The sequence below is a fragment of the Macrotis lagotis genome, chromosome 2 (assembly GCF_037893015.1).
Source record: "Macrotis lagotis isolate mMagLag1 chromosome 2, bilby.v1.9.chrom.fasta, whole genome shotgun sequence".
NCBI classification, from domain to species: Eukaryota; Metazoa; Chordata; class Mammalia; order Peramelemorphia; family Peramelidae; genus Macrotis; species Macrotis lagotis.
This window is the reverse complement of record NC_133659.1, coordinates 94,595,632-94,620,124: the sequence shown is the minus strand read 5'-3', so window position 1 is coordinate 94,620,124 and position 24,493 is coordinate 94,595,632. Positions and strand designations below refer to the sequence as shown.

Below are 24,493 nucleotides of genomic sequence, written 5' to 3'. Positions count from 1 at the left end.
GAATTCAAAAACCTCTTCTTCTTCAGTTGGAACTTCAGCTAGGGACTGATTGTCCTCATCTTGAGCTAAATGGTCAATGGCTCCTGCATTGATTGATGATGGTCTATTAAGAACACTCTAGGAATGTACAGCCCATCTCTCTAGAATCATGTCCTTATCATTAATCAATGTGGATCTATCAGCACTGAATATTTGAGATGCACCATAGCTCTTTTGACCTATAAATAGCCTTCATAAAAGCATTTTGGTATATTACTGTCTGCATAAAACTGATTTTCACCTGCCTTCTTACTGAGCCAAGAGGCCTACATCTCTTTAAGCTTTGCTTGTACTTTACTTTGGATGGAATTAATGCTGCCTTCTTAGAAATGGATGAACTATTCTGCTGGTAAATCCTGTGGAGTTCTTGTTTTTCATTTAGCAGCTTCTTTATTTCCCAATCATTTTCTTTTTTTCTTTTATTTTTTAAGGCAAGGGGATTAAGTGACTTCCACAAGTTTACACAGCTAGGCAACTATTAAGTGTCTGAGGCTAAATTTGAACTCAGGTCCTCCTGACTCCAGGGCTGGTGTTCTATCCACTGTGCCAACTAGCTATCCCCATTTCCATAATTTTTGTGAAACCAGTCTTGATGTTTGTGAATATTCTGTTCCAGATCAGCAAATGCAGTGCTGTACACTAGATATCTAAAAGCTTCCTACTTTTTCTGTTACACAGTTGCCTACTGTGTGCTGGTTTAGTTTTCCCTCTAAGTAACATAATATGACAGAGAGAATCTGGGAAGTTCTTAGAGCTCTCGTTTCCCTCAGAAAACAACATTAATCAAGTAGCTAAAAGGATTCTGGAATGAAAAAAAACCCACAAAAAGAGTAGAGCAATTTTCTCTCAACTAGTGTGGAGGGCCTGAGAATTGTTTGAATCTTACTGTTATTGGATTTGCCTCAGAGAAGGAATAACATACACTCCAAATTGAATTTAGGAATTTATCTTACTTTAGAGAGAAGTAGGAGGTGAAAGAGGAAAGGAAAGAGAAGTGGGATTGAAAGAAGTGAGTGTAGACTGAGGGAGATAGTGGTCAGAAGCAAAACACTGGTAAGAAAGCAGGAAAAATAGGATGGAGAGAAATACAGAGTTAGTAATCATAACTGTGATTGTGAAGAGGATGAATTCTTCCAACAAACAGAACAAATACCAGCATAGATTATAAATCAGAATCCTATAGTATGTTGTTTAAAAGAAACACATTGGAAGAAGAGATACACACAGAATAAAGGTAAAAAGTTAGAGCAGAATATATCATGCTTCAGTTGAAGTAAAAAAAAGCAGAAGTAGCAATACTGATCAGAGAAAGGAAAAGCAAAGATAGATCTAATTAAAAAAGATAAGGAAGGAAGCACTTTCTTGTTAAAGGATAACATAGATAATGAAGTACTATGAATACTAAACACATAAGCACCAAGTTCTTGAAGGAGAAGCTGAGTTACAGGAAGGCTATCCTAGAAAGGGACCTCATCCTCCCTACTTCAGAATAAGATAAATCTAACCACGAAATAAACAATAAAGAAGCTTAGGAAGTGAATAGAACTTTAGAAAAGTTTGGTATGATAGATCTCTAGAGAAAACTGAATGGTAATTAAAAGAAATATACACTTTTTCTTGGTGCTATATGGCACCTAAACCAAAATTGACCATGTATTAAGGCATAAATATCTCACAATCAAGTGCAGAAAGGCAGTGATAATAAATGTATTATTTTCAGATGATGATACAAGTGAAATATAGGACCATGGGTAGACAGACTGGACATTAATAGGAAATTAAATAACCAATTCCTAAAGAATAAGAGGGTCAAATAACAAATCATAGAAGCTAACTGTAATTTCATTGTAGAAAAAATACAATAATGATACAATAAAACTAAACCTTGCAATTCAGCCAAAGCAGGTATTAGGGGAATTTTTTTTTATTTCTAAATATTTAGGAGAATAAAGTAGAAAAGAGAGATGAATAAATTGAACATTCAACTAAAACTGTTAGAAGAAAACAAATTTAAAAATTCCCAATTAAATACCAAATCAGAAAATTTGAAAATCAAAGGAAAGACATTAATAAAATTGAAAGTATGAATAATTTTGAAATAATAAATAAAATTAAGTTTTAAGAAATAAAACAACAAAATAGGAAACTCTTTATTGAATTTAATTTTAAAAAGAGGAAAACTAAATCATCAGTCTGAAAAATGAAAAGGATGTATTCATCATCAATGTTGAAGAAATTAAATTCATAAATTGGAGCTATCTTGCCCAACTGTATGCCAATAAATCTGATAATCTAAGTCTAATGGATGAAGATTTATAAAATTATGATTCCCCAGATTAGCAGAAGATGAAATGGAATACTAAAACAACACCATCTTAGAAACAGAAATTAACATTCCATTAAGTCCCTTAGAAAAAATCTCCAAGAACAAATAGATTTATAAATGAATTCTCCTAAACATTTAAAGAACAATTTATTGAAATTCTATACAAATATTTTTGGTGAAAAAGGAGTCTTGCCGAATTTCTTTAATGAAGCAAATATGGTATAATACTTAAGCCAAAAAAGAGCCAAAAAAGAGAGAGAAATTATAGATCAATTTCCCTAGTGAATATTGATGCAAAAAAAGTTAAAATACTAGCAAAGAGATCACAACAATTTATCCCCAAGTTCATACACTATGATCAGGTGGAATTTATGCCATGATTACAAGGCTGGTTCAATATTAGTGAATCTATAAATATAATTGATCAAATCAATAAGAAAACTCACAGAAATCTTATTATCTCAATAAATGCTGAAAAATCATTAGGAAAAACTATAGCATACATTTCTATTTAAAACATTAGGGATCATAGGAATAAATGTAATTTTCCTTAAAATGATAAGCTGTCTATAACTTAAACCATCAGCAAGCATTATATGCAATGGAAGTAAGCTAGAGGCGTTCCCAGTAAAAGCAGGGGTGAAACAAGGATGCCTATCACACCACTATTATTCAATATTATACTAGAAATATTAGCTTTAGTAATAAGGGAATAAAAATAAATTGAAGGAATTAGAATAAGCTATGAAGAGGTAAAACTTAATTTCTGCAAATGATATGATGCTAAAGTTAGAGAATCCTAGAAAATCAGTTAAAAAAACTATTTGAAGCAATTAACAACTTAAGTAAAATTGAAGAATATAAAATAAACCCGCACCAATTAGCAGCATTTCTATCTATTAACAACAACACCCAGTAGAAGATATATAAAGATATAGATAATATAAAACATTTGGGGATCTACAAGCCAAGACACATCCAGGAATTTTATAAATCCAATTTTTTACACAAAAAATCATATATAAACAATTGGACAAATTTCAATTATTCATAGGTAGGTCAAGTTAATATAATAAAAATTTCAATTCTCCCTAAATTAGATTACTCATTCAGTGCCATCCAAATCAAGCAATCAAAAAATATTTACAAAACAGAAACAAGGTCAAGACAATCAAGGGAAGTAATGAAAAAAAAGTTAAAGATAATCAACATATCCTTACCATATCTAAAACTATATTATTAAATGGCAGTCTTCAAAACTATTTGGTACTGATTAAAAATAGAGTGGTGGCTCAGAGAAAGAGTTTAGTAAATAGTAACAAATGATAGCAGTAATTTACTTTGATAAATACAAAGTCTCCAGCTTCTGGGATAAGAACTCATTGACAGAAACTGTTGGGACAACTAGAAAATAGGATGACAGAACCCAGTATCTCACATTCTATACCAAGATAAGGCCAAACTGGGTACATGCTTAATACATAAAGGATCATACTATAGGTCAATTGTGAGAAAAAGAATAGTTTATCTGTCAAATCTATGGAAATGAGAATTTATGACCAAAGAAGAGATGGGGAATATTAAGAATTGTAAAATGGATAACTTTTTAGATTAAATTGAAAAAAAAAGTTTGCAAAACTAAAGTAATACAAGCAAATCCAGAAGGAAAGTAGAAAGTTAGGAAACAATTTTTATAGCCAGTGTTTCTGAAAAACTATTTCATTGTTATCTTACATAGAAGACGGTGTCAAATTTATCAGAATACATGTCATTAACCACCTAATGAATGGTCAAAGGATATGAACTGATGGTTTTCAGGTGAAAAAAATTAAAGCTATCTATAGTCATATGAAAAGATAATCTAAAATATCATTGATTAAAGAAATTCAAATAAAAACAATTCTGAGGTACCATATCAAATTGTTTAATATGATAGAAAAGGAAAATTATAAATGTTAGAGGAGATGTGGGAAAACTGGGACACTAATGCACTATTCATGGATTTGTGAAGTTTTTCAATCTTTCTGGAGAGCAGTTTGGAACTATGCCCAAAGGACTCCAGCAATATCACTAGTAGGTCTATATCCCAAAAAGATCATAAAATAAGGGGAAAGGACCAACATGTATAAAAATATGTTTAGCAGTTCTTTGTGTGGTGACAAAGAATTGGAAATTGAGGGAATGTCCATCAATTGGAGAATGGCTGAACAAGTTCAGGTACATGAATGGGATAGATTTAGGCTTCTGTTAGAAATTATGAGCAGGGGGATTTAAGAAAAACCTAGAAAAACTTACATGAAATGATTCTGAGTTAAGTGAACATAGTGAGGAGAATATTGCACACAGCAACAGCAACATTCTGTGATGATCAACTATGACAGACTTTACTTCTCAGGAATAGAGTGAATGAAGTGAACTCCAAAAGACTTATAACGGAAAATGCATTCCAAGGTCAGAGAAAGGGCTATGGATCATATTTTTTTTTGTTTCTTGTTTTTTCCCTTTTTGTTTGAGTTGTTCTTTCATGAAATAATTAATATGGAAATATGTTTAACATGATTGTGCATGTATGACCTTTATCACTTTATTAGATTACTTGCTATTGGGGGAGGAGAAAGTGAAGGAAAGGAAAGGGAAAAAAATTGGAACTCAAAATCTTTCAAATATGAATGTTGAAAACTATCTTTATATAAGATTGGAAAAAATAAAATCCCAAAATGAAATTCAACATAATTATATATGTAAATATTATAAAAATAAATTAAAGAGCAGAATTATGAGAAAGTAATAATAATAATAATAAATAATAATAATAATCAAATGCAATATCAATCAAAATATTAAGAGAATTATTCAAATGATTGGAGGTTATGATAAAATAATTTTTATAAGAACAATTAAAGAAGATTTGGATTATGAAAAATAAAAGAATTATATTGTCTAGTATCATTATACAGTAAATAAGTAATTTCTAAAATCATTTAATGTTGAATAAAAGTAAAACTTTTAAGTGGAAAAGAATAGTTTATCTATTAGAGACATATTACTATTTCATTAGTTTTTTTGAAAAGTTATATATATCATGAGAAAAATTTTATCACAAACACAAACCCTGTTACATACCCTATGTAAATATCACCTGTTTTTGATGTCTTGATAAAAGTCTTTCCTTAGGTCCTTTTATAACCTCACATAACTTTTAACATTTCACTATTTATGATGGCCATTCTGATTCCCAAATAATCAGTATAAAAAGGAAATTCAAAGGTAATACTATCTTGGCTGTAATGAACCTTAAAGAATATCTATTCCCAATCAAATACTGCAAAAACTTTCTTTGTAACAGTTTTGAGAAAGTGGTCATTTGGCTTTTTCTGGAAATGTCTGTTCCAAAGTTTGTCTTTTTTGGGACAAGAAAATCAATCATGAAAATGAAATACTAGGTGGCAACTAGGTAGTAAAGTGGACAGAACACCAGTCCTGGAGTCAGGAGCACCAGAGTTCAAAGACAGACTCAGACACATAATAATTACTTAATTGTTTGACCTTGGGCAAGTCACTTAATCCTATTGCCTTGTGAAATAAACAAAAAAAAAAAGAAAATGAAATACAAATCTACAAATCCATCAATTAACAGTTTCCAGAGTACTTAGCAAAATGAGTTAAAATTTTACAAAGCATAGTATACTTTATTGTATGTAAAATTTATAATGGATAGAAATCTTTGTAAGGGGAAGTTAATTTATCATGCATTTTCTAATATGGAAAATAAGGAAGAGTTCTAGGTGGGTATAAGGGGAAGAAAACTCAGGATTTCTTTTTCTCTGAAATCATCACTCCCAACAACCAGGACATGATCAAATTAGAGTGAAAAGTCTGAGATATACAGTTAGCCAAGTAATATAAAAAATTCTGAGATGGAGGCAAGGCAAGGCTTAGGACATTGGAGACATTGGCCATTGATAGCAAGCAAGTAAATCAGTTAAGCACTTCTTTGAGGTTTATCTCTGAAGTCTATTTTGTTCATTGAGATTTACTTGCCTATAATACTAGCCTGATTATATCCCTCATTAATAATATTTTCATCATGTACTGAGTCTATTTTACACATACCTAAGCATTTTGGTTCCTTTGTCCAGTTTCCATTTCTGCATGTCACAGTTGGTGAACCCTCTAGTACATAAAAACGTTGACATCTGTATTCGACTGTTGATTCTGGAGCATATTGAGTTAGCAGGAAGGAGGTGATGTCTCCATTATTAATAGCTGGAGGTGGTCCACACTTTCCAAGTACCTCTGAGAATAAGAGGAAAAAATAATTGGATAAAATGATAAAACAGAGGTAGACTGAATTAAAATAAGAAGTATGAATTTGAGCTTTTTGTCCCCTCTCCTTTAGTTTCTCAAGATACTGAACCCTGAGATGCATTTATTCAAATCTTAACTTGCATGATAATGATTAGTATATATGGCTCCCCCTCCATCTCTGCATGTTCAACCACCTCAGTTCCATTAGACAACTCCACTGTGCACATCTTTTAAAAAGCTTATACTTATGGAGTAAGTATGACTTATGGAGTCAGTGAATCAGTCAATCAATAAGTATTATAAGTTAAACACTATATGTAAAGCACTGCTAAGTATAATGTTGGGTAAAAGAATAAATACAGCCATCAGGCAGAGGAAAGAATCCAAGATGAAAATTCTGCTTAATAATGAGGGCTAATAGGGCAGGTAAGTGACACAGTGGATAGAGTACCAGGTCTCCAGTCAGGAAGGCTTAAGTTCAAATCTTAACAAAGGCAAATCATTCATCCCTGTTTGCCTCAGTTACTTCATTGGTAAACTGAACTGAAAGAGGAAACGACAAACTATGGTAGTATCTTTGCCAAAAGACTCCAATAATAGGAATACTAAATGAAGAGTAACCAAAATGAGGACTAAAAATGAGTAGAAAATACCCTGGAACTATTGGTGCTAAGAATTTGAGGCTTTTTTCTAATTTTAGACTTCTATCTGAATATATCTTGAGAGGTTTTTTTGAGTCCTGAGCTTAAGCCAATAACAAAGAATGTATGACTTTCACTTCTTTTTTTTTGTGGAGAATCAGAATATCACAATGTAATTGTGCTTAGAAGCTCTGTTTTTTTCCAATTATACTTTTTAATGTTCAAAAATACTAAAGGCAGATCCAGGATAATCTGAACATCATGAAAGCAGGTAAACTTACAGGATTTGAATCAATTAAGATTTTACTTGCTTACTCAAAGACTATTTATCAGAAAAACATGAGTGTCAGCAAGTCTAGCTTCAAGACAAGAGAATAAGCCTTTCTAGATAATAACCTAAGTCATACAGAAAATAATAAATTAATTATAAGAAAATAATCACAAAAAAGTTTTTGTGGAAATTGGAATATTTTTTAATATAAAACATTTAAAAATAAATTAATTATGTATGAATATTTAAAGTCAAATAATATGGCACATTATTGGCCACATGTATTATAGTTAGAATTTTTAAAACTTTTGGCTTTAAATAAGACAGAAATGTCTTTCTTATTTGACCCTTACAATTACCCTGTGATGTAGGTGCTAATTTTATCACCATTTTACAGATGAGGAAACTGAAATAGTGAGATAAAATGTCTTGCCCAGTCTCACAAAGAAAACTGCTGTGTAAGATTTGAATTCAGGCCTTCCTGATTCGAGGACTAATACTCTTTCTCTTGTGATAGATGGTTGGCTCAACTAATACATTCAGGAATTTGAAACAGAGTCAGTTGACCCAAATAAAGAATAAAAAGGTACTTTCATAGGTACTTCCATCACTGTCATCCTAGGTGGGACCACTAATCCTTCCCAGGAGTCATTCTTGGGATCAATATTAAATGGTATTTGAAGACTTCATCTAAATTCTTACTCATATATTTTCTTTTGTTTTTGCAAAAATCAGTGTCTGCTATTGCTTCCCCTCACTTACTGAATAAAAGAATAATTGACATAGGTAGATGAAGTCCAAGTGGTAGCGGTGTGATAGAGTTAATGTGACAAATACAAATTAGTTTTGTATCTAAAAACAAGTAAGCACAAACAGAAACTCTGTCAGTTCTTTACTCAATACCAATATAATTCCCATTATATTCTAGAAAGAAAAATCTAAGAGGAGAGGAAGGAATATTTGCAGGGCTTCTTTTTATACCAGGGTCCTATGACCACTGAATGCCAGTGTCTTGCTACTGTGAATAGAGGAATGTCCTAGAAAATGTGGAAGAAAACAGAAGTGTTTGCTGAATTCTTTTTATAGATTAATCATTGCAAAACTTTTCCATTTTCTCAGTGTTCAACATCTTGGATATATTACAACTGATTTCAATACACAGAGATGCTCTATCCACAGGAAAATCTGACCTATAAAAGAGAATTGCCCAAAGTCACACATATACAAACAAATACAAAGTTTGAATAGACTGAGAAGTCATTAAATATATAGCAAGGGAAACTGGAGAGAATGATTTCATGAAAAGCCAGAAAAGATAAAGTATTCAGGAAAAAATGGTCAATAGTGTCACATTCTGAAGAAGTTGGGAAGCATGAGGATTTATAGATCATCTGTAACCTTGGAGAAAATGATTTCAGTTTAATGATGAGGGGAGAAACCACATCACAGAGAGATTAATGGAAATTCAGAATTGAGAGGAACCAAAGTGGAGAAACCTTTTATCAGTCGTCTTTTGAAGGTGTTTAAGGAAGCATAAGGAAGAGAAATATATGAAAATAGCTAGGTGTGATGCTTGGATTAGTTTGTTTTCTTAAAGTGTTTGATAACATGCCTCATATTTTACAGGACATATTGGGAATATTTGACATAAGTTTCTCCTTCCCCCTTCTTTATCATTTTGTTTTACTCATATGGTTTTCCTAGTATCTTCTCTTTCACCCTATTTCACATGGAGAGGTGAGCCTATTCTTTTCCAGTTCTACCTCCACTTGTACAAGTGATTTCATTCCATTCCATTCCATTCATCAAATAGATTTTACTTTCTCACATTCCTTCAACATTGCTTATTTTCAATTTTTCATGTTCACTTGGTTTCTTTTTTATTTCTTACCAAAATATTTATATTTCCTCAATCTCAAAAAACCTTTACTTGATCCTTCTTCACCCCAAAATCATTGTCTCATATCTCTTTTGCCCTTAGAAGATAAAGTCCTTGAAAAAATGGTTTTCAATAGGTACCTTCAACATTCTTTTATTTTCTTCTTAATCCCTAATAATATAGGTTCTGAATTTATCATTCCATTAAAATTACTCTTCAGTCTCTTAGTTGACAGTTTCCTCAATATTCTAAACAAATTTTTAGCCTTTGATAGTACTGGTTACCCTCTTTTCTTTGATACTCTGCCCTTAATTACATGTGTTTATATTGACTAAACCAGGGCAAAATCCACTGAATAGGGTTTTCCTAATTATCATCTCTCTTCCTCCTACTACATATAAAATGAGAAAGTTGAATTATAAGGCTACCTGGTTCCAGTATAGCTCCAGATTCATGATAGGGGATACATGTCAAGTTAAGGAAGAAATTGTTTCCCTGGCAGGAGGCATAGCTATGATGAAAGTATACAGATAAGGACCCAACCGAACTGTCTTAACATTCCCTTCCAAATAAATTTGAAATAATTTTACAAAAAAAAATTGGAGTGGAGTCAACAAAAGACTAGAGAGAGACATTCATCCATACTAAGACAAATTAGGAGGACAGTGGGAGTGAGTGGGCACTGGCTATTTTTGTTTGGAGGAGGAGGAGGTCTTTAAAAACAGTAGCAGGAGGTGGCTAGGTGGCACAGTGAATAGAGCACCAGCCTTGGAGTCAGGAGTACCTGAGTTCAAATATGACCCCAGACACTTAATAATTACCTATCTGTGTGGCCTTGGGCAAGCCACTTAAGCCATTTCCTTGAAAAATCTAAAAAAAACAGTAGCAGCTTCAGGAGCTTTCACTTCAGAGACAATGAGGGGACCAGGCAATTAGTCAGAGATTATATGGGCCACTTTGCTGGTACTGATTGTGTATGTTATTCTCTGAGTCAATTTTGATGAGAGTAAGGCTCACTCACTCCCTCTCACCTCCCTCATTTTCCACTACACAGCAAAAGCTTTTTCTTGCCTTATGTGAAAAACTTCTCCCATTCTACCTACCTTTCTTCCTTTCTCCCATAATTAGTTTCTCCTATAATTAATTTCTCCTATAATTACTTCTGAATTGTCTATTTTCTAAAATTAGTTCTGAATCACAATTCCAGGATGGCAGGGAACAGTTCTGGTTGGTCACAGAGCAGTATTGGCCTTGATAAAAAGGGAATGCTGTAATTTGTGATAGTAAGAAAGCAGTGTTCCTTCTTTGGTAATGATCAGAACAGAGACTACCAGTCCTGGGACCTGAAGGTGACTATGATGGGATCAGCAACTTTGGGAGCTCTCAGCCCAGAGACTGAAATGGACTTCATACAACTAGATAGAGAGATTACAGGGGCCCCTTTGCTGGCTGGTATTGATTGACAATTCTTTTGCCTATAAGCAAAACCCACAAAAAACCTGAGTGAAACAATTTTCCAGTCCAAGACAACTTGGAAGATCTGGGAAAAGCATCTTTTGCACCAGGGTAAGAGAGCAGTACAAAACAGTGAGGGAAGGGGAGGTCATCTTGGAGCAAATGGATTCCAAAAATGCAGGAACAGAAAGCAAGGTAACTGGGTCAAAAAGAAAAAAAAACTAGAAGAAAATGTGAAATATCTCATTGGAAAAACAATTGACCAGGAAAATAGATGCAATAATTTAAAAATTATTGGATTACCTGAAAGCCATTATCAAAAAAGAGCCTAGATATCATGTTTTAAGAAATTATCAAGGAAAATTGCCCTGATATTCTATAAGCAGAGGGTAAAATAGAAATCGAAAGAATATTATAATTACCTCCTGAATGAAATCCTAAAACAAAAACTTCCAGGAATATTGAAATCAAATTTCAGAGCTCCCAGATAAATGAGAAAATTTTGCAAACAGCCAGAAAGAAACAATTTTACTATCATGGAGTAATAATCAGGATAATACAAAATTTAGCAACTTCTACATTAAGAAATCATGCGGCTTGGAATATGATATTCTAGAAGGCAAAAGAGTTTGGAACCAACTAGCCATCAAAACTGAATGTACTTTGTCATGAGAAAACATGGACATTCAATGAAAGAAGAGACTTTCAAATTTTTCCTGAGGAAAAGACCAGAGCAGAATTGAAATATTAAAAAGGTACACAGAAAAGGCAACTAATAAGGAACTTAATGATGTTGAACTGCTTATATTCCTTTATGGGAAGATAATAGTGATAACTCATATGAACATTCTCATTTATTAAGGTAAATAGAAGGGGCATATTTAGACAAGGTAGGTGAGAGTTGAATATGAAGGGATAATATATTTAAAAATATGGAATTAAGAGGTAAGAGAGGAATGCACTGGGAGAAAGGGGGGAAAGAAAGATAGGCAGAATGGGATAAGTTTTTCACATAAGGCAAGAAAAAACTTTTACTGTGTGGTGGAAAAGGAGGGAAATGAGAGGGAGTGAGTGAATCTTACTCTCATAGAAATTGACTCAGAGAATAACATATACAATCAGTATAATATAGAAATATATATATATGTATATATATATACATATATATATATATATATATATATATATATTTCCCTTTGTGTAAAATAGAATGAGAAGGGAATGGAAGGGGATAGAAGGAGAGAAGATTGTGGGGGGGGGTAGTTCTGTGAAGGGAGAGGGTGAAAGGAGAAAAAGAATAATAAATGTAGGTAGAGGGAATAGAAAATTATTAAAACAAGTTTCTCCAATAAAGACCTTATGTCTCAAACATAGAGACTTGAGTCAAATTTATAAAAAATAAAAGCTATTCCTAATTGATAAGTGGTCAAAATATCTATTTTTCAATATGGTCATAGATAGGACTGATATATTTGATAAATAGCACATATATTTTTAATATGGCCATATCAGTGCTTTCTATGGCCATATTAAAAAATATCTTAACTCACTGTTCATAGCTAATCATCTCATAATATTGCTGCTACTTTGTATATAATACACTTTTCCATTACATCTTCTCATGTAAGTCTTTATAGGTTTTGCTGAGAGCATGCTACTCAACATTTCTTATGGCAAGAATGACATACCACAATATACATAGCCATTCCCCAACTGATGGACATTTCTTCAATTTCCAGTTCTTTGCCACCAGAAAACAGCTGCTATAAAAATATAAGTCCTTTTTCCTCCTATTTTTTATTTCTCCTGGAATATAAACTTTGTAGAGCTTGGTAGGTCAAAGGTTAGGAATGGCTTTTATAGACCTTTGGACATAGTTCCAAATTGCTCTAAAAATCATTGAATCACTTCATAACTCCTCCAATAGTGCATTAATGTCTCATTTTCTATATATCCTCTCCAATATTTGTCATTTTCTCTTTTTTGTTCTATTACTCAATCCAACAGGTCAAAGAATTGTTCTAATTTGACTTCCTCCAATCAACAGTGAGTTAAGATATTTTTTAATATGGCCATAGAAAGCACTGATATGGCCATATTAAAAAATATATGTGCTATTTATCAAATATATCAGTCCTATCTATGACCATATTGAAAAATAGATATTTTGACCACTTATCAATTAGGAATAGCTTTTATTTTTTATAAATTTGACTCAGGTCTCTATGTTTGAGACATAAGGTCTTTATTGGAGAAACGTGTTTTAATAATTTTCTATTCCCTCTACCTACATTTATTATTCTTTTTCTCCTTTCACCCTCTCCCTTCACAGAACTACCCCCTCCCACAATCTTCTCTCCTTCTATCCCCTTCCATTCCCTTCTCATTCTATTTTACACAAAGGGAAATATATATATGTATATATACATATATATATATATATTTCTATATTATACTGATTGTATATGTTATTCTCTGAGTCAATTTCTATGAGAGTAAGATTCACTCACTCCCTCTCATTTCCCTCCTTTTCCACCACACAGTAAAAGTTTTTTCTTGCCTTATGTGAAAAACTTATCCCATTCTGCCTATCTTTCTTTCCCCCCTTTCTCCCAGTGCATTCCTCTCTTACCTCTTAATTCCATATTTTTAAATATATTATCCCTTCATATTCAACTCTCACCTACCTTGTCTAAATATGCCCCTTCTATTTACCTTAATAAATGAGAATGTTCATATGAGTTATCACTATTATCTTCCCATAAAGGAATATAAGCAGTTCAACATCATTAAGTTCCTTATTAGTTGCCTTTTCTGTGTACCTTTTTAATATTTCAATTCTGCTCTGGTCTTTTCCTCAGGAAAAATTTGAAAGTCTCTTCTTTCATTGAATGTCCATGTTTTCTCATGACAAAGTACATTCAATTTTGATGGCTAGTTGGTTCCAAACTCTTTTGCCTTCTAGAATATCATATTCCAAGCCGCATGATTTCTTAATGTAGAAGTTGCTAAATTTTGTATTATCCTGATTATTACTCCATGATAGTTAAATTGTTTCTTTCTGGCTGTTTGCAAAATTTTCTCATTTATCTGGGAGCTCTGAAATTTGATTTCAATATTCCTGGAAGTTTTTGTTTTAGGATTTCATTCAGGAGGTAATTATAATATTCTTTGAATTCTATTTTACCCTCTGCTTATAGAATATCAGGGCAATTTTCCTTGATAATTTCTTAAAACATGATATCTAGGCTCTTTTTTGATAATGGCTTTTAGGTAGTCCAATAATTTTTAAATTATTGGATCTATTTTCCTGGTCAATTGTTTTTCCAATGAGATATTTCACAGTTTCTTCTAGTTTTTTTTTTCAGTAATTTTAGGACCCAAGACAACTTTGGAGAACTTTTGAAAAAGAATGCTATCCATCCCCATAGACAAAGCTGATGGTGTCTGAATACAGATGAAAATATATCTTTTAAAGTTTTTTTTTCTTAAGGTTTCTTTTTTTTGGGGGGCAAGGGGTTTTATGTTTACTTTCACAATATGTTTATTATGGAAATGTTTTGTATGCCTGCACATTTTTAAACTATATCAAATAGCATTTTCTTAATGAGGGCAAGTGGAATGGAAGAAGGGAGAAAATTCAGAACTTAAAGTTTTAAAAATAAATATTAAAACTTTTTAAAATATAACTAGGGAAATTAAAATAGAATTAAAAGAAAAATACTAACAGTTGTCAAAAAAACCAGTGGTTTCCTACTCTTAGATGAGTAGAGTTCAACTTTAACATAAAATTCAAAGTGAAAAAATAGTCTGGGAAAATGAGAAAACCACAACCAAAAAACTTAAAAATAAAAATTACTGTGGTGGCAGGGAAGATCAAGACATAAATTTAGAAGAAGACAACCATATGAAAACATTTACAAACAAAGCCTTAGAAAATAATGCTAATTAGGCAGAATTAATTCCTTAAGGAGTTAAAGAAAGAAATAAGTGAGAGAAGAAAAATTGAAAAAATAAATGAGAGTGATAGAATAAAATTTTGAAAGAGAAATTAGCTTTGAAAAAGATGGACCAAAAATACTGAATAAAATAACAACTTAAAAAATAGTAACTTAAATGATAAAAGAGACACAAAGGTTCAATTAAGAAAAGAAAATATCAATGCAAAAAAGAGACCAAATAAAAAAAAAGATACAACAGTTGATGAAAGAAAATAATTCCTTAAGAATTAGAATTGGTCATATTAAAGCTAATGACTCAAAATATCATCAAGAAAAATAGAAAAATAAAACAATGTCAAAAATAAAAGCACAATCTCATTTAAAAAACAACTAACCTAGTAAAGATTGAGGAGAGATAACTTAAGATGTATTAGGCTATCTGAAAGTTATAATGAAAAAACACACCAGGAATAATATTTCAAAATATTATAAATGAAAACCTCCCTGATATCCTAAAGCAGATGATAAAATAGATATTGAAAATATATATCAATTACTACCTGAAAAGATCCCAAGATATAAACTCTAAGGAATAATTTATCCAAATTCCAGAACTTCCAAGTCAAGCAGAAAATATCGTAAACAATCAGAAATAAATATTGCAAATACCTTGGAACCATAGTCAGGCTCACACACAAGCTTTAGGAGCTTCTACCTTAAAGGAGTAGAGATCTTGGAATACGATATATTGGAAGGTAAAAGAGTTAGGATTGTCACCAAATTCATCTCCCCAATAAAACAGTAAATCCTTTAGGGAAAAATATAGTTTTAATGAAATAGTGGACTTCCAAGCATTCCTGATGAAAAGATCAGAGCTAAATAGAAAATTTAAAGAATACTTGAAAGAAGCAGTAAAAGGTAAACTTAAAAAAGTAATCATAAGGGACTTCAAATTAGAACAACTTTAAGGTAGCTCCTCACACCTATCAGAAAAGACAAATGCTGGAGGGAATGAGTTAAAACATTAATCGATTGCTGATAGAGTAAAGAGCAGGTCTAACAAAATAGTTAGAAAACAATTTTGAACTATGCCCAAAGTTTTGTAAAGTAGTGAATACATTTTGATCTAGCTATATCTTTATGGGGTCTGTATTCTAAAGAGATTAAAGAGAAAGGAAAAAGATTTTGACATACAAAAATATTTATAGTAACTTTTTGTGTTGTCAAAGAATTGGAAATTGAGGAAATGCTCATTATTTGGAGAGTGGCTAAACAAATTATAAGGAATGATTATGATGAAGTATTGTTGTGTGCTAGAAAAAATAGCAAGTACTCTATGAACTAATACAAAGTGTAGTAACTCTTGGGTTATCATTTTGTACAGTAGCGACTATGATGAAATGATAATCAACTGTGAAAGATTTGGGTACTCTGATAAGTACAATAATTCACGATAATACCAAAGTCCTTTTTATGAAAAAAAATGTTAAACATTTCTAGTGAAAGAATTGATGAACTCTATATTTAAATTGACATATTTTTTTTCACTTTTGGGGGCATTTGTTTTGTGATATGGTCATGGAAATATTTTGCATGTTTTCATATGTTTAAATTATACAATACTATTTGCCTTTTCAGTCAATGATGAAAGGGTGGGAAAGGAGAGAATCTGAAACTCAGAATTTAAAAATAAGGAAGGAAAAATGATGAATTTTGAAATATTCTTACATGGTTTTAAAGTTGAGTTGTTGGACTTCAGTTGGTGTATTGTTCTAATGTAGATTGAGCACAGGATAGAAGAGCTCTTGCTGGGAAAAGCAGTGGGGGAAAAGCTTAGGAATTCAGGATTCCTTTATACATTGCTTCAAATAGGAAACATTGGAGTATATGCTTATCAAATTTGGAAGCATATATATATGTTTATTTAACCACACCAATTTTGAATTAATTGATTAATAATTAATAACTGACAAGTTTATTAATTATTGAGACCTTTGCATAATTTTGAAAATAAAATTTTTAAAAATCATAAAGAAATTTAAATATTTATTGACAATAACATTTTTGCTATCAAATTGCTAATAGAAAAAATTTCTCATTTACCAATGAATGTAGGGATTTGTGTCCAGTTTCCATGATTACAAGTAACTGTCTTACTTCCAACCATTGTAAAACCCTTGTCATAGCAATATTCCATTGAAGCCCCATGTAAATATGACAGTTAGTAGTCTGAACATGACCATGGACAAGTTCAGGCACTTTTGCACATCTTCTTTTTTCCTCTTAATTAATCATAAATATATAAAATTATATTTAAAAAATGAAAAATAAACCTATTTTTCTTCTTCATATGCATATATGTGAAAATATGGATGAAATAAAATCATTCAAAATATAGTTTACAACACATTACCAATACAAGTAGGTAAGGTTGTCCATTCTCCATCATTGCATTGTATTGCCTTAGGTCCTCTCCTTACAAATCCGAGATGACAATTATACTCTACTACATCTTCATGGCAATATTTCTCTTTGCTTGAGTCCTCAGGTCTCCCATTCAGAAGTTCAGGAGGTAGCTCACAACATTTTCCTTCCTCTACAACAAACAGGCAATGGAAGCAAATTTAAAGTCATATAGATTGCTGGATCATTGATTTAGAATTGGAAAGAATCTCTGAGATCATTGAGTCTAAACCTCTCAGTTTACATTTGAAAATCAGAGAGTTTAGATGATTTGCCTAATTTTACAAAAGTAGTAAGTACTTTTTGCTAGCAAATAGCAGAGCTGGGATTTGCCCTTGGGTCTTCTGAATCTTTCTAGTACTCTTCATATTTTGATTTCATATTTGAAACATATTGGATTCTGTCATCTAGAGTGTTAACTACCAGCACCCCTCAGTTTTATATTCTCAGCAAATTTCATGAGCATGGTATCCAGGCCTTTATCCAAGTCACTGATAAAAACATTAGACAGCAAAGAGTCAAGCAGTCTGGGGCAGTCTGCTGGAGCCCTCCTTCAATATGATATCATATATTCAATATGCTTTTTGAATACAAATGTTTAGCCAAATCTAAATACATGTACTTCTACTATCATCTAGCCATATGACTCTCAGATCCTTCCATTGTCATTTATTTTAGTGATTCCTTTTACTAACAGTTCCTTGCAGTCACTCTTTACACTGTAATCTTTTTGGATAGTTGTCCTGGAAATTTAATGACTTTCAATTAACTTGTGATGCAACAAATATACAAATAGAGAGCAATTGACATAGTGCTTATATGGATTCCTTAGGTCTGGGAGATCTGGTCTAGTTGCACCTTTGAAACCGATTACCAACAAATCTATTTAGACACTGAGGTTGAAAAAATTAAATTCCTGATTATTAGTGTGCCTTACCTCCTTCTAGTTGAGAAATTGCTACACATCTATCCTGAATTAAACCATTTTATGCTGTTTTGGACTAACATTAATTCTAAAATTCTTTGAATTCTTTCCTTCTGCTGTTAATCTCAAATGGACAGAAAGAATACTTAATCCAAAAGAATTCATGTATTTAGCTTTCATAGCCATTTTAATGCTTAATAAATTGGCATAATTATAGACTCCTTGATTTCCTGTTCAATTAAGTATTCAGTCATCACCATAGTCCAACCCTGGATTACTCCCATCATTAATTTTCTCTTTTGACAATCACTCAGAGAGGATGTGATTGAATTAGAATGTTGTTGTAGTGTGAATAGTGGGCTGGCTGATTTAGAAAAACATGGAAAGACTTGAACTTAAGAGGGAACATGCTACTACTTTCAGAGACATAGAAGACATGTAAAAATAAGCATAGTATGCTCTTGTACACATCTATATCTATCTATCTGTCAGTCTGTTATCTGTCTGTCTCTCTGTGTATCCATATTCAATTGTAGCCTTCTTTAGGATAGGAGGAGTAAAATAAAAGTACACAGCTGTGAACCATAGAAAAGCTACAAGGAAGCAAAGAAAAGCTGGGGAGTTTTGAAAACAATGTACAGTATTTATTATGAAGGTTTTTCTTGAAATGGGAATTTAGTGTTTTATAGTAAATACTCTGCTGTGACATGGCAATATCTCCTCTTTCTTGTTTGTATTAAATTTAAAATAATTTATTAAATTTACAAAGAAAGAAACAATTCATAATCTCACTAAAAAAATGACAATAACAAGACAACATATTTGGGATACAGCAAAACAGTGATTCTATTTCAAAATGTCTATATTAGTAAAATAAAGAAAGAATAAATGAATGAATTGGTTGTGCAATTAAAAAAGAGTAGAAAAAGAAAAAACTAAAAACCCCCATTTAAATACTAACTTGAAAGTCTACAAAATTAAAGGTAAGATAAATAAAATTAAGTATAAAAACATAGAAATAATAAATATGACTAGGATCTAGTATTAAGAAAAAATAAAATGGGTTAGATTGATTAAAAAAGAGAAGAAAATAAATTTTTAGCATAAAAAATGGGGAAAAAGTGATAATACCACTAACAAAATGAAATGAAAACAGTTACAAGGGTTATTTTGCCCAATTATATTCCAGAAATTTAACAACTTAAGTGAAATAGAAGAATATCTATAAAAATGGAAATTGCCTAGATTTGCAGAAGAGGAAATAGACTTTTTAAATAGATCTAAATTTGAAAAGGAAATTGAACAGACCATAACTTAACTACAAAGCATACGACCCAGATAGACTTTAAAGTGAATTTTATAAGACTTAAAAAATATAAATTACTAGAAATAATAGATAATTGAAGGAATCCTACCAAACTTCTTTTATAAAACAAATGAAAAAGTCAAAATAAAGAATATTAAAGTCCAATTGTCCAATTTCTTTAATAAATGCAGATGAAAATTTTTAAAATGAAATACTGGCTAAATTATTATCACTGTGCCACCTAGCTGCCCCTCTTCTTTGGTTTTTAAAATCCTTTTTGAATTCTTTCAAGAGGTTTGGATTTGAGACCAAATCAAAAACTCCTTCGTGTTATGTCAGCAATTTGTTGCTGCAGTCTTCTTCTGAGATGGAATTTTTATAGTCCTTCTTTCTATATTTAGCATTCTTTTTCATTGTTTTGTTCCTTTTGATAGGTAAGTTCTGCTCCTGGTGTGCAGGGAGTATAGTCCCAAGCATATTTTGCCTGAGTTGGGAACTAGTCTCTGGCTTTTCACTTGCCAAGGTGATAAATCTATAGCTCAGGTTTCACCTGTGCAGAGGTTTTCTTCCTCCTTTATGACAAGGCTTTATCTATGTAGTGGCATGATCCCACCCTAGTCCTGTATGTTGCCTGAATGTTCCAAGGACTCAAACTTTGTCTGGGATTGTAATCCATACTACCTACCTGCTGAAATGTTGGCTTGCTGAGCCAGATCCCGGACTGTGCTGTGGTTAAAAGCCTCCCATTGACTTTCTCTCCCCCGCCTATACTGGGCTTTACTTTCCCTTAAGATACTGCATTGTATTTTGAGTTTAGATATTGTTTCCTTTTTTGTTTTTGTGTGACCTATAGATTTAAGATGTGTGTAGAGATTTTATTTTAAGTCATGTTGGGAAAAACTCTGGAAACTTCCTAGCTTTGTATTTCCATCTTAGTTTGCCTTTAACTTTTTAGGACATTTAATTCAAATTTTTGATATATAATTAACTAATTACTCTTTTTTTTTGCTTCCTCCATTATAACAAAAAACTATAGAGAAATAGAAAAAGAAGAAAAATTAGGATAACAATGAATGCATCAAAACAATCTATTTATAATCTTTATTATACAAGGATCTCAAACTTCTACAAAGAAGTAGGGAGTGGTATTTTTCATTTCTTTTCTTTTGGATCAACTGCCAACATTCACTTTTTTTTCATTTCTTTTTTATTGAGTAATAATATTTCATTTTTTCTATTACATGTAAAAACTATTTTAAGCTACTTTTTTTCTAAAGGATTTTACTTCCAAGTTCTTTGTTTCCCTCCTCCTCACTTTTTATCACAATAAGAGCTACTACAAATATTTTTGTACAAATAGATTCCTCCTCTAAATTTAAAATTTTCTTGAAGATACCTATACAAAATTTCCTGAAGATATCTATACAAAGGTATTTCTGGATTTCAGGATACAAACAGTTATATACACTTTGGACACAGTACCAAATTTTTCTTTTGATACTCTTGATTTAGTGTTCCTCTAAATGAATTTGATTATTACTTTTTACTATTCAGTAGAATAGTTTTTGGTATTTTTATTGGAATGATATTGAATATATAAATTATTTATATAAAACTGTCATTTTTATTATATTGACCCTGCCTAACTATAAACTATTAAAATTTTTAATTGTAAATGTGAATTAGTTCTATAAAATGTTTTTATCCCAAATATTTTATACCTTCAAAAGAGATATTAAATGATTTATGTCTTATTAGCTCTTCTTGCAGAGTTTAGTTAATGATATTTAGTGTAGTTGATGATTCACTCTTATTTACTTTATATCCTGCTGTTTTATTAAATTATTGTTTCAACAAATCTTTAGTTACAAATTTGGGATTTTCCAAATATATCATCATGTAATCTGTGAAGAAGGAATGATACCCTATTCTGATTCCTTTTTATTCTTTTTCTTCTTTTTTTGCTATTGCTAGGATTCTCAATAAAATGCTGAATTATACTGATGAACTGAGCATACTTGTTTCACCTATGATTTTATTGGGAAGACTATTTTAATCTCATTACAAATGATTCTTGCTGATACTTTTAGAAAAATAGTTTTTATAAATTTAAGGAAAAATCTACTTGTACCTATACTATCAAGTATTTTTTACATGAGTTAAATGCATGTTGTATTTTATCAAAAGCTTTTTTCTACACCTGTTGACATAAAAATATGATTTTACTTTTATCATTGTTATTATTAGTTATGTTAATATTTCTCACTATGTAAAGCCATCTCAGAATTGTATAAATGTCTCTTGGTCAAAATATGTAATGTTTAAAACATGTTGTTATGGGGCAGCTAGGTGGTGCAATAGATAGAGCACTGGCCCTGGAGTCAGGAGTCCCTGAGTTCAAATCTGGCCTCAGACACTTAATAATTACCTAGTTGTGTGGCCTTGGGCAAGCCACTTAACCCCATTTGCCTTGCAAAAACCTAAAAAAATAAATAAAATAATGCAGGGTTGGTTCAATATTAGGAAAACTGTTAGTATGCTCAATTATATCAACAACAAACCTATCAGAAATCAAATGATCATATCAATAGATTCTGAAAAGACTTGACCAAATACAGCATCCATTCCTATTAAAAACACGAGGGAGTGTAGGAATAAATGGACTGTTCCTTAAAATAATTAGCAGTATCTACCTGAAACCATCAACAAACATTATATTCAATGGGGAGAGGCTAGAGGCATTCCCAATAAGATCAGGGGTGAAACAAGGGTGCCCATTATTGCCACTACTCTTCAATATTGTATTAGAAATTTTAGTATCAGGAATTAGAGAAGAAAAAGAAATTAAAGGAATTAGAATTGGGAAGGAGTTGACAAACTCTCACTCTTTGATGATGACATGATGGTCTACCTAGAGAATCCCAAGAAATCATCTAAAAAACTACTGGAAACATTTAGCAATTTTAGCAAAGTTTCAGGTTATTAAATAAAGCCTCATAAATCCTCAACTTTTCTATATATGTCTAGCAAGAAACAGCAGGAAGAGCTAGAAAGAGAAATCCCATTCAAAGTAACCTCAGACAATATAAAATATTTGAGGGTCTATTTGCCAAGACAGACTCAGAATCTTTTTGAAAACAATTATAAAACACTTCTCACACAAATTAAATTAGATTTAAAAAACTGGGCAAATATCAACTGCTCATGGATAGGTAGAACTAATATAATAAAAATGACAATTCTACCAAAACTAAACTATCTGTTTATTGCCCTACCAATCGAAATTCCAAAAAACTACTTTAACAAGTTAGAAAAAATTATAAGTAAATTCATATGGAGAAATAAAAAGTAAAGAATTGCCAGGAACTTAATGAAAAAAAAGTGCAAAAGAAGGTGGCTTAGCCCTACCATATCTAAAATTATATTATAAAGCATCAGTCATCAAAACTGTTTGGTATTGGCTAAGAAATAGAGTGGTGGACCAGTGGAACAGACTAGGTGTAAAAGCAGGAGATGATTATAGTAATCTGCTGTTTGATAAACCCAAAGAGTCTGGCCATTGGGATAAAAACTCCCTCTTTGATAAAAATTGCTGGGAAAATTGGAAGTTAGTATGGAAGAAACTTAAATTAGACCAATACCTCACACACTTTACCAAGATAAGATCCAAATGATTACAGGACATAGACATTAAAAACAATACTATAAACAAATTAGAAGATCAAGGACTAGTCTAGCTGTCAGATCTATGCAAAGGGGAACAGTTTATGACTTAGGAAGAGTTGGAGAACATCACCAAAAACCAATTAGATTAATTACATTAAATTAAAAAGCTTTTGCACAGATAAAACCAATGTAACTAAGATCAAAAGAAATGTAGTAAATTGGGAAATGATCTTTACAACTAATGATTCTGACAAAGGACTCATTTCTAAAATATACAGAGAAGTGAGTCATATTTTTGAAACAAAAGTCCATTCCCCAATTGACAAATGGTCAAATGATATGCACAGGCAATTTACAGATGAGGAGATCAAAGTAATCCATAGACATATGAAAAAATTCTCTAAATCATTAATTGTTATAGAAATGCAAATTAAAGCTTCCCTGAGGTACCACCTCACACCTCTCAGATTGGCCAGTATGACCAGGAAGGATAATGATCATTGTTGGAAGGGATGTAGGAAATCTGGGACACTATTACACTGTTGGTGGAGCTGTGAACTCATCCAACCCTTCTGGAGAGCTATTTGGTACTATGCCCAAAGGGCAACAAAAATGTGCATACCCTTTGACCCAGCAATACCACTACTGGGTCTATACCCTGAAGAGATGAGGAAAAAGAGCAAAAACATCACTTGTACAAAAATATTTATAACATCCCTGTTTGTGGTGGCAAAGAACTGGAAATCCAGTAAATGTCCTTCAGTTGGGGAATGGCTTAACAAACTGTGGTATATGTATGTCATGGAACACTATTGTTCTATTAGAAACCAGGAGGGACGGGATTTCAGGGAAAGCTGGAGGGATTTGCATGAACTGATGCTGAGTGAGATGAGCAGAACCAGAAAAACACTGTACACCCTAACAGCAATATGGGAGTGATGTTCAAGCTTGAAGGACTTGCTCATTCCATCAGTGCAACAATCGGGAACAGTTTTGGGCTGTCTTCAAAGGAGAGTGCCATCTGTATCCAGATAAGAAGCTGTGGAGTTTGAACAAAGTGCAAGGACTATTCCCTTTAATTTAAAAAAAAACCAGATAGTTTATTGTCTGATCTTGTTACCTCTTAGAATTCTCTTTAAAGGATATGATTTCTCTCTCATCACACCCAATTTGGATCAAGGTACAACATGGAAACAAAGTAAAGACTGACAGAGTGCATTCTGTGGGGGAGAGGGGGGAGGGAAGCAAGATTGGGGGAAAATGTAAAACTCAA

The 24,493-nt window shown here is 31.9% G+C and overlaps 1 protein-coding gene across 1 annotated transcript in view; it reads right to left on the bottom strand.

Moving 5' to 3' along the window:
- Nucleotides 1-24,493, bottom strand: part of LOC141511916 (complement factor H-related protein 2-like) — an 88,880-nt gene that overhangs the window by 8,548 nt on the left and 55,839 nt on the right. The window contains exons 6-7 of the mRNA XM_074220892.1: nt 17,274-17,482; nt 6,479-6,661 (exon numbers count right to left, since the gene is read on the bottom strand). Of these exons, the coding sequence (XP_074076993.1) occupies nt 6,479-6,661; nt 17,274-17,482 (392 nt within the window). The remainder of the gene's footprint in view (nt 1-6,478; nt 6,662-17,273; nt 17,483-24,493) is intronic.